This window comes from Aotus nancymaae, unplaced genomic scaffold (assembly GCF_030222135.1).
Source record: "Aotus nancymaae isolate 86718 unplaced genomic scaffold, 86718_ANA_hifiasm-v0.15.2.pri h1tg000028l, whole genome shotgun sequence".
NCBI classification, from domain to species: Eukaryota; Metazoa; Chordata; class Mammalia; order Primates; family Aotidae; genus Aotus; species Aotus nancymaae.
The window spans coordinates 29237659-29254331 of record NW_026988441.1 but is presented as its reverse complement, the minus strand read 5'-3'; the positions used below and the strand labels follow the sequence as shown (position 1 = coordinate 29254331).

The following is a 16673-nucleotide window of genomic DNA, read 5'->3' as shown; positions in this document are numbered from 1 at the left end:
AGTGGCACAATCATGGCTCACTGCAACCTGTGCCTCCCTGGCACAAGCTATTCTCTGGCCTCAGCCTCCCAAGTAGCTAGGACTATACAGACAGGTACCACCACACCCAGCTAATTTATATACTTTTTGTAGAGACAGGGTTTGCCATGTTTCCCAGGCTAGTCTCGAACTTCTGGACTCAGGCTGTCCACCCACCTCAGCCTCCCAAAGTGCTGGGATTACAGGTGTGAGCCACCGCACCCCACCTGAAAATGATCTCATTTCTCCTTTGCTTATGAAGCTTAGTTTGGCCAGATGTGAAATTCTGGATTGGAATTTCTTTAAGAATGTTTAATATATTGGCTGAACATGGTGACTCATGCCTGTAATCCCAGCACTTTGGAAGGCTGAGGCAGGCGGATCACCTGAGGTCAGGAGTTCAAGACCAGCCTGGCCAACATGGTGAAACCCTGTCTCTACCAAAAATACAAAAATTAGCTTCATGTGGTGGTGCATGCCTATAGTCCCAGCTACTTGGGAGGCTGAGGCAGGAGAATTGCTTGAACCTGGGAGGTGGAGGTTGCAGTGAGCCGAGATCTCACCACTGCACTCCAGCCTGGGCCACAGAATGAGATTCTATCTCAAAAAAAAAAAAAAAAACGTTTAATATAGGCCCCCCGTCTCTTCTGGCTTGTAGGGTTTCTGCTGAGAGGCTAACTCTTAGTCTGATGGGTTTCCCTTTGTAAGTTACCTGTTACTTCTCTTTAGCTTCTTTCATTTTGACCCTGGACAATCTGATGATTATGTATCTTGGGGATAATCTTATCAAGTATTTTGCAAGGGTTCTCTACATTCCCAGATTTTGAATATTGGCCTCTCTAGCTAGACTGGGGAAGTTCTCATGGATGGCATCCTGAAATATGTTTTCCAAGTTGCTTCCATTCTCCTCATCTCTTTCAGGGTTACTGATGAGTTGCAGATTTGATTTCTTTTTTAATCCCATATTTCTTGCAGGCTTTGTGATGAAATGAAAAGGAGTGATCCTTTTCATTCTTTTTTCTCTCTTCTTATCTGTCATATTTCAGAAAGCCAGTCTGCAAGCTCTGAGATTCTTTCCTCAGCTTGGTCTATACTGCTGTTGATACTCGTGATTACATTATTAAATTCTTGTACTGTGTTTTTCAGCTCTCTCGGGTCAGTTATATCCTTTTCTGTCCTGGCTGTTTTGTCTGCCAGTTTGTATATTGTTTTTATTATGATTCTTAACTTCCTTAGATTGGGTTTCAATGTTCTCCTGAATCTCGATGATCTTTGTTCCTCTCCATATTCTGAATTCTATTTCTGCCATTTCAGCCATCTCAGCCTCGTTAAGAACTCTTGCTGGAGAGCTAGTGCAGTCGTTTGGAGGAAAGAGGACACTGGTTTTTTGAGTTGTCAAGAGTTCTTGCGCTGGTTCTTTCTTATTTCCATGGGGCTGATGTTCCTTCAGTCTTTGAAGTTGCTGTCCTTTGAATGGGTTTCTCTTTCCTTTATCCTATTTGGTGACCCTGGGGGTTTGATTGTGTATAAGGTGGGTTCAGTTGGCTGGCTTCATTATTGGAAGACTTGAGGGGACCAAGGCTCGGCTGAGGACTCCTGAACTGCGTGCTCTCACTGGAGGGCTGGTATGCAGCCCTGGCTTTGAGCTCTGGCTCCTCCAGGTTAGGAACCTGCTGTGCTGGAGGGGCCAAGCTTCTCCCGGACAGCTGGTCACCACACTCCGATGGGTGGTGCCAGGCAAAGCACTGTGCAGGGTGGTAGCAGCGGGATCTGTCCTCATTTGCATGTGCCAGCGGCAGTATGGCGACGTGCATGCTCATTGCCTGTGACAGGGTGCTAGTGGGTGCCAGGGAGCCAGCCTCTGGGAGGGCATTTGTAGCAACACCAGTGGGGGCAGTATGGCTGGAGTGGGGGCAGGGGCCACACTGGCAACTGCGTGCCTGTGTGTTAGTGCCGATGGTGGGGTTAGCATGGGGGTGGGGCGCTGGTGGGCGCAGGACTGTGTGTGCCCTCTGTACATGTTCAGACTGGCAGCAGTGGCCGCTCAGGGCTGGGTGTTGTCTCTGCCTAGTTTCCTGGGGGAGGCCCAGCATGGGTGGGACACTGGCAGGGGTGGGGCTGGCGGGCTTTATGCTGCCAAGACTCTGACAACAATGATGGTGGGAGAGGAGAATGGGGGGGTGAGGTGCACTTAGGCTGGCAGCAGTGACACGACATAGTGAACACACGACATAGTTAATGCACACCACCAGCAAAATGATGTTGAGGATGGCTGTGGGCAAATGCCTGTAGGCAAAACCGCACAGGGTAGGCTGCAGTGGGAGCAGGGCTCAGGCGGGCTAGTGTGTCTGTGGGGCCGCTGTGCTGGAGCACTCCCCGTTCAGGCACAGTCTGCCAGTGTAGGAGCCATGATGCCGCCCCCAGGAGGTACCTGGGGATAGCACCTCAAGCAGGCTTGGCCAGGCTGGGGCCGCAGGAGAAGCCAGCAGACTGAGGGTTGCTCAGGTCAGACTGGCCCCGTCTAATGGGCAAGACTACCCTGGAAAATTCAGGTCTGACATTTCCCCTAGGGCTAAAGTCTCCCACGGGAGCAAGTCGAGCCTAGGGATGGGTATCCTGGCTGCGCTCCACTACAGATGCTCCTGCACCAAACCCCCTGGCCTGGCTCAGGCTGGAGCTCTGCCCTGACCAAGGTGGGAGACAGAACTGGACTCAGGAGGTGGGGCTTGGACACCAGATCAAATTGAGGACTAGCTAAAACAGGTCAGGGGCAGAAGCGCCTCCTCATGACACACCCCCAGTGTGCTATGCCGGTTTACCGTTGCCATGGCAACACTTGGAAGTTACTGCGCCTTTTCATGGCGATGACCCAACAACCCAGAAGTTACCAATCACATTCTGGAAATTTCTGCATAAACTGCCCCTTAATTTGCATATAATTAAAAGTAGGTATAAGTGTGACTGCAGCGCTGCCTCTGAGCTGCTGTCCATGGGTAGCCCCGCTGCATAGGGAGCAGTGCCTCTGCTGCTGCGCACGCGGGCGCTTCAGCAAAAGTTCTGCTTATTACCACCGGCTCGCCCTTGACTTCTTTCCTGGGTGAAGCCAGGAACCCTCCCAGACTGTCTCAGTTTTGGGGCTCGCCTGCCCTGCATCACTACTACTTCTTTAAGCAGCTTTCCCTGACGAGGGGTCCCTCCTGCGGGGATTCCAGAGGCCATGGTGAGAGTGAGTTTCCCCTTGCTTGTTCAACTCACCCTCTCCACAGGAGTCGTTGGGGGCCAGGAATGATTCCTGGTGCACAGTAGCCCCGTGCAGTGTTCCCAGCCTCCTCCTCTGTCATCCCTGCAGCCTCTGTGTCTTCCCTCCGCCCACTCTCAGGGCCTTCCTTCTGAAGATGTAGGAGTGCACCTGTCTGCACAGCGTCCCTGTCTCTCAGTGGGAGATGTTTCTCCTGGCTGTGCCTAGTTGGCCTTTAAACAGCTTCAAGCTGGGGTTCCCACGAACCCCTCTTTTCGGTGGGCGAGATATAGGGGGAAGGGGCCCAGAACTTTCTTGCCCTCTCTGAGCACGCCACCCTCCAGGAACCTCCACATGTACAGCTCTCTGGAAGCTCCTTTTATCTCTTTTGCTTTACGTCTTCCCTCGCTAAGACTTCCTCATTCAGTGTTGAATACAAGTGGTGAGAGTGGACATTCTTGCTTTGTTCCTGATCTTAGAGGGACACCATTAAGTCTTTTGCCACCAAGTAGGATGTTAGCTGTAGATTTGTTGTAGATGTTCTTTTTCACCTTGAAGAAGTTCCCTTTTATTGCTAGTTTGCTAAAAGTTTTTTTTGTTATCATGCGTGGGCATTGTATTTTGTTCAGTTCTTTTTCTGCATCAATTGATGTGATCACATGAGTTTTCTTCTTCAGGTTGTTAATATGGTGCATTCCACTGACTGCTTTCTGATTATTGAACCAGTGTTGCATTCCTGGAATAAAATCCAGTTGGTCGTGGTGTGTTATAGATTGAGTATCCATTATACATGCTTGGGACCAGGACTGTTTTGGATTTCAGATTTCTTTGGATTTTGGAATATTTGCATATGCATCATGAGATATCTTGGGGCTAGGACGCAGGACCAAACATGAATTCATTTATGGTTTTTTTTTTGAGAAGGAGTTTCATTCTTGTTGCCCAGGCTGGAGTATAATGGTGTAATCTCGGTTCAGTACAACCTCCACCTCCCGGGTTCAAGCGATTCTCCTGCCTCAGCCCCCCAAGCAGCTGGGATTACAGGCACCTGCCACCACGCCGGGCTAATTGTTGTATTTTTAGTAGAGATGGGGTTTCACCATGTTGGCCAGGCTGGTCTCCAACTCCTGACCTCAGGTGATCTGCCTGCCTCAGCCTCCCAAAGTGCTGGGATTATAGGTGTGAGCCACCACACCCAGCCTCGTTTATGTTTTATATACACCTTATGCACATAGCCTGAAGGTAATTTTACTTTTCCCTCGAGGATGCTGAATAAACTGCATTGTGCACCTGCATTTGACTGCAACCTGTCACATGAAGTCAGGTATGGAATCTCCTACTTTTGACGTCATGTTAGGGCTCAAAAAGTTTTGGATTTTGGAGCATTTTGGATTTCGAATTTTTGGATTAGGCATGCTTAACCTGTATTCTTTTTGTGTACTGCTGGATTTCCTTTGCTGGTGTTTTGTTGGAGATTTTTGGATCTATACTCTTAAGAGATATTGGTCTGTGATTTTCTGCTTTTTGCAATGTTTTTACCTGGTTTTCGTATCAAAGTAATGGAGGAAGTGTTTCTTCCTCTTCCGTTTTCTGGAAGACATTTTATAGAATCTATGTTAATTCTTTAAACATTTGTTAGAATTTACTACTGACACTATCCAAGCCTGGAGATCTATTTTACAAAATGCTTTTAACTATGAATTTCAAAAAAAAGTTTGTTTTTTGAGACAGGACCTTGCTCTGTTGCCCAGGCTGAAGGGCAGTAGCATGATCACAGCCCACTATACCTTGACTCCCCCGACTGAAGTGATCATCCCATCTCAGCCTCCCGAGCAGCTGGGACTACAGCTGTGTGCCACCAAGCCTGGCTAATTTTTTAAAAAATGTTTTGTACAGATGAGGGTCTCACTGTGTTGCCCTGGCTGATCTCGAACTCCTGGGGCAAGTGATCCTCCCGCCTCAGCCTCCCAAAGTTGCTGGTAGTCCGGGCATGAGCCACTGTCAGACGTGGCCTCCATCCTGCTGTTAAGTCCACTGAGCAAGCTGTTTATTTCAGTTATTATATTCCTTACTTCTAAAATTTCTCCATTTGATTCTTCTCTCTCTCTTTTTGAGACAGGGTGTTACTCTGTTGCCCAGGCTGGAGTATAGTGGTGCAGCCATAGCTCACTGCAGCCTCAACCTCCTGTGCTCAAGTGATCCTCCCACCTAAGTCTGCTGGGTAGCTGGGACTAGGCGAGCACCACCATGCCTGGCTAGGTTTTTTAATTTTGTAAAGACCAGGACTTGCTGTGTTGCCCAGGCTGGTCTCAGACTCCTGGTTGATTCTTCTTCATCTGTTTCTTTCATGAGACTTTCTATTTTAACATGTGTTGCAAGCATTTGCAAACTTTAAAATAGCTGTTTGAAGTCTTTGTCAGATAATCCCAACATCTATGAAGTGTTGACGTTGGTTAATTGGGTTTTCCAGGCAGGTTGATATTTTCGTGGTTGTTTGTATGCTGAGTCATTTTGGATTGTATCCTGGACTTTTTTTTTTTTGAGATGAAGTTTCGCTGTGTCCCCCAGGCTGGAGTACAATGGTGCAGTCCTGGCTCACTGCAGCCTCCGCCTCCTGGGTTCAAGCGATTCTCCTGCCTCAGCCTCCCAAGTAGCTGGGATTACAGGACCACACCTGGCTAATTTTTGTATTTCTAGTGGAGACGGGATTTCACCATGTTGGCCAGGCTGGTCTTGAACTCCTGACCTCGTGATCCGCCTGCCTCGACTTGCCAAAGTGCTGGGATTACAGGTGTTTGCCACTGCACCCAGTCATATTCTAGGTCTTATTTAAACTATATGGGAAATACTGATATTTTTGTTTTGGCCAGCAGCCAGTCTTTCAGGCCACAAGTTCCAACCTCCAACCTGTGGGCCATGAACATCAGGTCGGTTTTTAAAGCTCCTTCTCAGGTCTCCTAGATGTGCACCGCCCAGTGGTCAGTCTGGGACCAGGTTGGTTAGTTCCGTTCTCAAAGTCTTCGGTAAGCGGAAGTATGGTATACACACAGGATGCACACGTGCTCGATTCTAGAGAGTTCTGGAGACATCAGCCACTTGATGGGTGACTTCCCTGAGCCTCTGCCTCTGTGCTGTCTACCTGGCACTTTCTGATTCCTTGCGGTTTTCTCGGTTGCACACATCTGCCACCGGGCCTGCATCCAGCCCACATGGGGAGAGGACAGTGAGAGAAAAGGACAACGGTTCCCCTGCCCCTTGGAACAGTAGCTAGCACCACAGGGCCTGGGGCATGAGGAACAGGGAGATGGGGACTTGTGTTTTCTGGGAGCATCAGGAGCTCCTCTTGCCCCAGAGCCCGCCTGGAGGCTCTGCTGAGCTCTCGTCTGCTCTGTGGTGCTCACTTCTGCTTCCAGGTTTCTGCTGCCCTTTCTCGTGGGGGCGGCGGGGACACTGTGCGTTCGGTGGCTCTTCCCTGGTCCACCTGCTGCTGTCTTCAGTGTTCCGGCAGCTGCCAAGCCTCCTGCCCAGGTTTCAGAGCTGTAGTCAGCGGCAGGGGAAGCGGTGCCAGCCGACCCACCTCGCCAGCCGTTTGCTTTTGTGTTCACACTGGCCTCATCCCCGCGGTGTGGTGGACCGTGACAGGCTCAGCCGATCCAGGCGTACGGGTCACAGGCTGTGCAGCATTGAGCAGTCTTGCTTAGCCCCAGACGTGTGCACTTGGGTGTCTCCATGACCTGGGTCAGAATTTCTGGAGGGCTGAGGCCCCAGACATGGAATTGCTGAGAAGAGTGCTGCCCAGACTGACTCTCCCAGCGCGCTCTGTGCAGACCTCTTTGCTTTCTTCCTTTCTAAGCTATGGGACAGGACAGTGGCCTCGCTAATAACCACATTCCCGTCTCCCCTGGGGACCCTTGTCTGATTATTTATTGAGCCGAAAACAGGATCCATCTGGGTGCCCTGGGGTGCAAAGGCAAGTCCCAGGGGCAGCTTAGAGCTGAGCAGGAAAGCTGTGGGGCTGCAGGGGCCCCCACCACAGGGCTCTGCTGTGCGTGGCTCCACCTGGAAGGACCCCACTCCTCCACACGGGTCAGCCCAAGGGCAGCTGTCAGAATGCCGCCTTCCTAAGTCACTTGCAGAGCTGGCGACTGGGTCAACATTTACCTCCAAATTGATTATCTGGGTGGAGCCCGGCCCTCAGCAAGCATCCCTTCAGTGCCCGCCCTGGGAAGGGCACCTGCTCTGGGCAGCCAGTCACACCTCAGCTCAGAGGGTCCCAATTGCTGCCCGCAGGGCCGAGATCAGCCTTGTGAGCTGGGCAGCTTTTCGGCTTCACTCCCTGGGCCTGCCCTCAAAGCATTTGTGACCTCACATGTTCAGATAGCCGGCTGCCAGGTACTATCCCAAGTCCCTGTGGGGGAGGCAGCATCCAGGGGGAATGAGAGGCCGTCATAGTCAAGTGGAGGCCCTCCGAGAAAGAGGCAGACAGAATCCCAGTGCTCAGGCTCCGGGAGCCCCGGCCGGTGAGGGTCCTGAGCGCCTGAGCCTTCGCGTGCCCACTGAGCACCTGCTGTCTCACACGCTGTTTCTGGAGCGGGACGTGGCAGTGCGCAGCCCCACGTGGCTTCCCCAAGCAGAGAGATAGACAAGTAGGCAGACTCAGGGAAGCGCTTGTGCACTGTGGGACTGGGGAGCCACCTTCGAGATGGGGACAGGTCAGTGACAGGAGGTGAGGGTGCGGAGGGGACAGACCAGAGAGCTTGGGGCTGTGTCCGCTTCCCTGCCCGTCTCATGGCTGCCATTTGCTTGGCACCTCAGTTTTCCTGATTGCCTCAGAGGCGAGGGTGGGGAGGTGACAGACCAGAGCCCTCGGGGCCATGTCTGGTTGGCGCCTCAGTTTTCCCAGTTCTGTCAGAAGCAGCAAGCTGGTGAGAGGCTTTAGTGTGTCTACCTGGTGCTTTTTGGATGTCACACATAAGACTGCACAGACTGTCCTGCTCCTCTGCAGACAGAAAACGCGGGCCCTACGCCATGTTAGCCTGACTAGAGCCAGGCATCTGGCTCCAGGTGTCCAAGTTGGTGGCCCTGGTCTGTGCAGCATGGCAGTATGCAGTGGTGGCCAGGGCTGCAGCCCCAGCAATTCTTCCACCTGTCAATCTGCGCCCTCAGCACAGGGCCTCCGGTCTGAGCGTGTTTTGTCACCTCTAAAATCAGTGCAGGAAGAGATGCTCTGTCATCTTGGCTCACTCAGGACAGGCTGGGGGTGCAGGACCATCGCCCTGCTGTGGATTTCTAATTGCACTCTCAGACACGTCCCGGCACCTCGCCAGGATCCCTCCTCCAGAGGTTGTCGAGGCGTGTGTGGAGCGGAGCAATGCCTGGTGCGGTGGAAATGCTGTGTCAGCCTTGTGACTGGATTGAAGTGGATTATTTTGGATCAAGTGTTATCACACATCAGGGTGGCCCTGGGAAGCAGGAAGGGGTCAAGCCCTGGGGGGTGAGGGGCCAGTGGCCTCCCTGGGAGGTCAAGAGGAGAAACGGCTTTCAAGAAAAGTCAGTCTGACCTGGTCCAAGAGACCCTAGCCCAGCCCATCGGGTGAGGAGGGACCAGAGGGTCCTGGCCTGGGGCCAGCTAAGCTCAGGGCCTCTCAAGGCTGACTCAGCATGGGGACCAGCTGCTGGGTCAGCCCGGGGGATTCAGGGGACTCTCAGGAGGGAAGGACTGGTGCAAGAGAGAGAACCCTCCAGGGGCTCCAGACAACTTCACCTGGCCCCAGTGTGGCCTGAGGCCTGGGGGCAGGACCCAGTGTCAGCCTCATGTCCACAGGGTGCTGGAGTGGGCGTGGGTTGGGGGGAGGAGCCACAGCTGGGACTCTCCCAGCTCAGGGGACGAACAGGAGAGGGATGGGCTGGGGGTTGAGAAGGGCGTTGAGAGTGGGGTGGCCAGAGGGTCACACGACGTGATGGGAGGCAGTGGCTGGTGTTGGGGACCTCCCCTCAAGCCCATACCGCCACCCCCAGGTCAGCGCCAACGGCAACGTCCTGCGCAGTGAGATCGTGGGCTCCATCAAGATGCGGGTGTTCCTCTCGGGGATGCCTGAGCTGCGCCTGGGCCTCAATGACAAGGTCCTCTTTGACAACACAGGCCGTGAGTACCCGCGCCGCGGGTCCTGCCGTGAGGATGGCTTCATGGGGCACACATGGTACAGCCCAGGCCAGGGTTGGGCCAGGCAGAGAACGAGCTGCTTTAGCACCATTTCACACTGCTTCACAGCCAGCCGCTTAGAGCATCCATCTGTCCCCGGCAGAGTAGGCACAGGCAGTGAAAACCCTCCAGTCGAGCTGTGAGGCCTCCATCACCCGGTCTCACATGGCAGGTCCTGCACTCTGCCCTGTGTTGCCCGGGCTGCTGGACTTGGCAAGGCCTGGCTCTCTCCTCCCTCCCAGTCCAGGTTTCTCCCCAACCTTGGGCCCTAGGTATGGGCTGTGTGAAGGCCACACACAGCGATTCTCGCTCCCGCCGCCTGGCCTCTAACACTTCCCACAGCTGGGCGGGGCCAGAGGGGCTCAGGGCCTGGGTTTGCGAACTGTGCCTCCCACCTCTCAGCCGTCACAGGCCACTGGAAGAGAGTGCCGTGGCTGAGCACGCCCCCATTCCTGGCCCACTGAGCGCTTCTCGGGCATCGGCCCATCAGGGCAGTGCCCCAACCCAGGGCTGGGCAGGGCCCCACCCACATAGCCCTTGGTGAGGTGGGAAACCAAGGTAGGACCCAGGACCCCATAGATGCCAGGGGCAGAGCCCTGAGCCATCCCCCAGCTGAGTCCACTGACCGGGCCCTGGGATGGCCGCTGGGGACTCAGCATGAACCAGGGGATGTGAGGAGTGGCGGGGCGGTTGTCTTGGGACCCAGCCCCCTTGGTGTTGGTGGCCCAGGCTGCTCTTAGTGCGTGGACTGGGGGCCCTGCTCTGCCGGGGTGGGCCCAGGTGGTAGGAGTGCTGCTGAGAGAGCGACCAGAGGGCCCACGTCTGTCCTACCCTCACCCCCGACTCCAGGCGGCAAAAGCAAATCCGTGGAGCTGGAGGATGTGAAGTTCCACCAGTGTGTGCGGCTGTCACGCTTCGAGAACGACCGCACCATCTCCTTCATCCCGCCTGATGGCGAGTTCGAGCTCATGTCCTACCGCCTCAACACCCACGTGAGTGTGCCACCCTGGGGCTGGGCCGCAGGCAGCTCCTCCTCCCCTTTACCTTGAGGAGGGGAAGCCCAGGCAGGTATGGGGGCCGGGCCCACCCCACACTCTATGAGCTGCCTGGCTCTGCTGAGACGGAGTCTGAGGACCTTGGACTCTGAGCTTTCTGAGGGGCACAGACCCTTTTGGCCACCACCACCCACTTCCCAGGCAGTCCCTAGAACAGGCCCCAATCATGTTTTCTGCATTGGCACTGAGGCCTCCCCGGTAGCTCCCGGCTGCCTTGGCCCTCCCTGATGCTGGCTGTGCATGCCCTGTGGAGCCCTAGGCCCACACCCAGGCAGATGGTCCCTTGCCCTGGGCCTCAGTTTCCCCTCTGAAATGGGGCTTTGTCAAGCACGCCCAGGCATCAGCACCCTGTTTGCCCTCCCTCCTCGGCAGGTCAAGCCTTTGATCTGGATCGAGTCGGTGATTGAGAAGCACTCCCACAGCCGCATCGAGTACATGATCAAGGTGCGGGGCCGAGGGGAGGGCTATGGGTGCCGGGGAGCTGCCATCCATGCGCCGTTGCCGTTGCTGTGGACTGAGATGCAGGAATGGCCTGCCCCTAGCGGGTGCCACTTGGGGCGGGGGGGGCCTACAGCCAGGCAGCCAGGACACTCAGCGGTGTTGCCCAGCAGGTGGATCACCTCTGCCCTCAGCGAGCCCTGTCCAGCCCAACCTGGCCCTGGGGACACAGACACTGTCCCAGGAGGGCAGGGCAGAGGGAGGGATGGGGAGCCTCGGAAGCTGAACAGACAGGAGAAGCAAGATGAAACTCCTAAAATCAGACCTTGGGAGAGTCTCGAAGCTGGGAGAGGGGGTGGGCAGTGCCTGGAGAAGTGGGGTCGGGGTGGGGGTAGGGAGGATCCCCCAGGCCAGGCTGAGGGCCATGTGGCCTGGAGGGGCTGGGCCAGCTCCCCATGGCCTCTATTAACCCTGGGCTGCATCGGCCTGGTCTGCAGGCCAAAAGCCAGTTCAAGCGGCGGTCAACAGCCAACAACGTGGAGATCCACATTCCCGTGCCCAACGATGCCGACTCGCCCAAGTTCAAGACGACGGTGGGGAGCGTCAAGTGGGTCCCTGAGAACAGCGAGATCGTGTGGTCCATCAAGTCCTTCCCGGTGAGTGTCCCGCACCTGTCTCCGCAATGCAGCCCGAGTGCTGCCGGACCTCGAGATGGGGTGACAGTGGCCACCGTGTCCCCCACACCTGGGCTTCTGAAAGGGTGGATGGAGAGCCAAGGACTGGAGGGAAAGCAAGAGGCAGCAGAGGCTGACTGGGCCCCTCGGCCCCTTTCTGCCTGTTTGTAAACCAGCCTCTATCTCCACCCTCAGGGCAGTGCCCTCTCCCTCCCTCTCTGTGATGCCCCCGAGTACCAATGTGAGATGGGGCTCCAGTGCATGCAGGCCTGAAGGAGCCCCGCCCACACTGGCAGGTCCAGGGCCCCTTCCGTGCAGGCCATCGAGGGGCACGGCTGCCGGTCGGCCGGAGCAGCACAGCCTCCAGAGCCCCGCACCAGCCGCCTATATCCTGGGCTGGCTCTGCACTGGTGTGGCTGTCCTGGCACCGTGCTAAGGATTCTGAGGACATGAGTCTGGGCTTTCGAGAGTATGCGGTGCGCAGAGAGGCTAGGCCCGGGCATGGCTCTAGAGCTGAGCCGGGTAGTCCTGACCTGCTCCGCCAGGTAGGCTTGGGGACAGCCCCAGCCGAGTTCAGCTGGAAATGCTGCAATTCAAGCCCCTTGAATTCCGTGATGTTACTTTCCCTCACAGCCTCAATCTGATCACATGACATAAAATACAGAACATAGAGGAAGGAGAAAGAAAAGCCGGTAACCCTTTTCTTTTTTTGAGACGGAGTTTTGCTCTGTCAGTCAGGCTGGAGTGCAGTGGTATGATCTAGGCTCACTGCAACCTCTGCCTTTCGGGTTTAAGCAATCCTCCTGCCTTAGCCACCATGCCTGGCTAATTTTTGTATTTTTAGTAGAGATGGGGTTTCACCATGTTGGCCAGGATGGTCTTGATCTCTTGACCTCACAATCTGCCTGCCTTGGCCTCCTATAGTGCTGGGATTACAGGCGTGAGCCACCACACCCAGCCTGGCTATTTGCTTTTAAACCTAGAGTGTTTCTCAGTCCTGTCCCTACCGCTGTTACCAGGGTAGAGAATTTGACGTGTCCATGACACTGTCCATCTGGACGGAGAGCCGGGCGGGGCTCTCTCTGCGTCCCCCATAGCGTCCACTTCACAGAAGTGGCTGCCCTGTTACTCAGTGCGTGGGTACCTGTGACTATTGTGTTGTCCCTGTGGCTGATGGGCCAGCAGCCTCTAGGCTTGTGACCTGTCCTCCTGCGCAGCTGTTATTCCCCTTGTGACGACGGCAGCACGCCTGCTGATGCCTGTCCTTCCTACCCGGGAGCCCTTCTCACTGTGCTTTTTTGGCATCACGAGGGTTTTGGTGTTGAACTGGCCCCAGCCTACAGCTCTCATCGAGAGCAGAATTAAAGGCACTCAGCTCAGTGTGACGACACAGGCTGGGCGTGTGGGCCTCCACCGGCCCTGGAGAGGGGCTGCTTCCCTGCATTTTCTTGGCTTGTGTTTTCCTGTCGGTCTTGCTAAGGTTCAGATCTGGGGTCTGGCTGAGTGCTCGGGGCACAGGTGAGGCGCCGAGCGGGTTTATGCCCTCGCTGCCTGCTTTACCAGCTGCTGCTGTCTCATTATCCTCCCTCAGCCTCCTGGAGTCTTTACTCAGCACACGTCACCAAGTCAGGCAGAGTCCTCACTGTCACGCTGCCCTGGTGGCAGCAGGCAGAGATGGGCCACTCTGCCCTGCCCCGGGTGCACGGGGATGGCCCCTGCCCCAAGGCGGAAACAGCCCTAGTCGCAGCTCCCACTGAACCTTGGCCTGAGCCCTGGGGAACAGAGACTGTGGGTCCCAGGTGTGGCCAGAGTTGAGATCATGTCCCCACGACTGCTCAGGGCAGTACCAGGCACTGGAGATCATGTCCCCGACTGCTCAGGGCAGGACCAGGCACTGGGGATGCCCAGGCTGTGACCTCTTGTTTCTCAAGGCAGGGAGAGGGTGAAGGTCACTGCCAGGACTCAGGTTCCAGCCAGAGCTGCCCCCTGCTCACCCTCAAGGCTGACCCGTCACTCAGGGCACGCTTCTTGGTTTCTTCCTTTTGTCACCTCTCCCTGTTCATGGTTCTCACCTTGACACACTCTTTTCACATGCTGTCCCGAGACTCGATGCATGGCCCCTGGTCCCCAGCAGCCCTCACCTGCCACAGTCATTACACACTCTCCCTCCCTCTTCCTTCCCATGGCCAATCTGTCTCATTCGCCAGCCTTGGAAGAAAGTGCACTGGGGGAGCTGGGGTGCTGGGCCACTGCAGGTGACACAGGTGACATTGCAGGGGCTTGATGACTGGGGCTGGTGGCTTGGTGAGCTCAGCTCTGGGTGCCCTCTTGGGGCAGCTGGGCACTCCAGCGCAGGGTCAAGCTTTCACTCCCCAGCACGGGGACTCACAGTCCCCTCCCTGGAGTGGGGTAAGTGGTCAGTCTCTGCTCATCGCCACTAGGGCCAGAGCCTGGGCCTGAGCGCCTCCCCGTCTGCTCCTCAGGGTGGCAAGGAGTACCTGATGCGGGCCCACTTCGGCCTGCCCAGTGTGGAGGCAGAGGACAAGGAAGGCAAGCCCCCGATCAGTGTCAAGTTCGAGATCCCTTACTTCACTACCTCCGGCATCCAGGTACGTACAGCCCAGGTGAGGCCGCAGGCGACAGACATCAATGCAGCCAGCACGGAAAAAGGGGTTGGTCAGCTGCAGCCAGGACCCCATGGTGCTGCGAGGCTCTGCCTCTCCACAGGCAGTGGGACTCCAGATGAGGAGAAGCAAGGCTGCCTCTGCTTAGCACTGATCTCAAAGCTCAGAGACTCATTCTGCCCCAAAACTAGCATTTGAGGCTCTGCTGTCCGCACTGATGCATCATGGGACCTCTTCCTTGGCACCCACTCAAAAGCCCACAGTGGGAGAGGCTTAAGGAGAGCCAAGGGTCTTCTGGCCAGGACCCGCAGCAGGCTGCTGAGGCCGAGTCTGCGAGGCTCACCCTGGTCCTCACCGCTTCCAGAGGCGGCTCTGCCCTCCCACACCTCTGCATGGTCCAGACACAAATCCCCTTCACCCCTGAAGTCTGTGCTCGTGCACTCGTCACAGCCTCCCCTGCCAGCCCTGAGCTGCCCCAGCAGGAATGGTTACAGGGGGACCAACAGGGATGGGAGCCTGTGGTGCTCAGGGCCCTGCAACCTGTGCCCCAGGTGCGCTACCTGAAGATCATTGAGAAGAGCGGGTACCAGGCCCTGCCCTGGGTGCGTTACATCACACAGAACGGAGGTGAGTGCGGCCGTGCTGAGGGGTCCTCTGTGGCTGCCCCCAGGGTGGAGCGGTTGGGTCGGGTCCTGAAAGCCTTGTCGGGTGCCCGTGTTCCTGGGTGCAGAGTCCAACATGAGGCCTCCCTCCTGTCTCCTAGATTACCAGCTCCGGACCCAGTGAGGGGCTGTCGCTGCCAATGCCCCGGCCCCAGCACCAGGGGACACACCTGCCAAGCCCACCAGATGTAGGGGCCCTCCCTGGACTCAGGCCAGCCTCCCAGCCTCCGCCCAGGGACCCCTGCCTTCCCCAGACCACCTGCTCTGCCATCAACACTCATCTCAGAAGCCCCTTTTCCCAAAGAGGCTGGTTTTCAAGAAGTCTCGTCTCTTTGCCCCTGAAGTCAGTTTCAGGGGAAGGAGATGAAAACTTTCCCTCTAGAGGTTACAGCCTTTTATGCTGTTGAGCTCCCAGGTACTAAGAAGCTTGGCCAACGCTTGCCAGACAGCCAGCTGCAGGTGGCACCAGCATCACCGAGCCAGCCGGTGTGTTGTCTTGTTGCCATTTTGTTGCACGTGATGGGTTTATGGGTGTTCCTGGAACTTGCCTTTGTGCGTTCATTGCTGTTTGTATTACCCTCACCATCCCCACGTCCCACGGCACTCAGGCAGCACTTAGTGAGGACGAGCCCTCACCCTTGTCTTCCTCCCCGGCAGTGCATGCTGGGGGCCGTTTACACGTTGGTGCCGGGACCTGGCGCTCTCGGGGGCCACTGCAGCATCTGCCTGCTCCCTGGAGGTCCCTGTTCTGGACTCACAGACCTCACCTGTGGCGCCTTCTCAGGGCCAGCCTGGGTCACAAGACGCTGTCACTCAGCCAGATCAGTATTTACCCAGCAGGGGAAGTGGGATTTGGTGAGTGACACCGGCCTGACTTCTTCCCGCTGAGGGTCCAGAAAGCAGGGCCACGTGTCACCCACGTCTGCGCTTGGTCACCGCCCTCCCCACCCTACGTGTGTTCATGTCATAGTTACATTAAATTCCATTCATTGAGTACTCCGCGGCCTTCCTCGGTTGCAGCGTGGTCTCCACTCCTCCTGCGTGACCATGGGCAGCTGCAGCACTTGCCTGGTTTCGTCACCGACCTTCCCTGTGGCCTTACAAGGTGCCACCAGCTCCTGCTTCCCGAGCTGAAACAGGAAAAGCAGCTGCAGCGCTGGACCGGGGGCCACGCAGAGGAGGCCACAGAGGCAGGTTCTCCTCTCCTCCGACCTGCTCCCCCCTCAGATGGCCAACAGCTGATCCTCGCCTCTCCCCAGCCCAGTGGCCCACTCCGAGCATGGTCCTTGTGTCAGCAGCATCCCTGTGTGCTCACTAGAAATGCAGGTTCTTGGGCCAAAGCCGAGGCTCTGGGGCCAGGGTCCCAGAAACCATTAACAAGGCCCCCAGGTTCTAGCTACGGCACGTAGATAGGATGCACCACCTGCTCCCGGCTCCCTGCCCCCAGTGCTCATGGCCCTGCCTGGCCAGCGCCCTCTTGCCTTCGTTCTCCCCCTCCCTCTCCTGTCTTGCTGAGCTCACCCTCAGGCATCTCGTAGGCATCTGTCCTAACACGACCCAAGTAGAACCTTGGCTGTCCACCCATGCGGGTCTTCCCCGTCTCAGTGATGCTGCCCCAGCCTAGGGTTCAGGGCTCAGACCGAAGTCCTGCGGGCCTCCCTGAGGCCCCTCCCCTCACTGTCCACACCCATACCAGCAGCCAGCCTGATGGCCCCTCCAGAAGACCCTGGGTCTGATCTCGTTGGCCATCCTCGCTGCCACC

General features: G+C 56.4%; 1 protein-coding gene across 2 annotated transcripts in view; it reads left to right on the top strand.

Moving 5' to 3' along the window:
• Positions 1 to 15907, top strand: part of AP1M1 (adaptor related protein complex 1 subunit mu 1) — a 34971-nt gene extending 19064 nt beyond the window's left edge. For both annotated transcript variants that reach the window (XM_012469872.3, XM_012469871.3), the window contains exons 6-12: positions 9275 to 9401; positions 10308 to 10450; positions 10886 to 10957; positions 11449 to 11607; positions 14109 to 14234; positions 14801 to 14876; positions 15013 to 15907. In XM_012469872.3, the coding sequence (XP_012325295.1) occupies positions 9275 to 9401; positions 10308 to 10450; positions 10886 to 10957; positions 11449 to 11607; positions 14109 to 14234; positions 14801 to 14876; positions 15013 to 15035 (726 nt within the window). In that variant the 3' untranslated portion in view covers positions 15036 to 15907. The remainder of the gene's footprint in view (positions 1 to 9274; positions 9402 to 10307; positions 10451 to 10885; positions 10958 to 11448; positions 11608 to 14108; positions 14235 to 14800; positions 14877 to 15012) is intronic.
• The last annotated feature ends 766 nt before the right edge of the window (positions 15908 to 16673 follow it).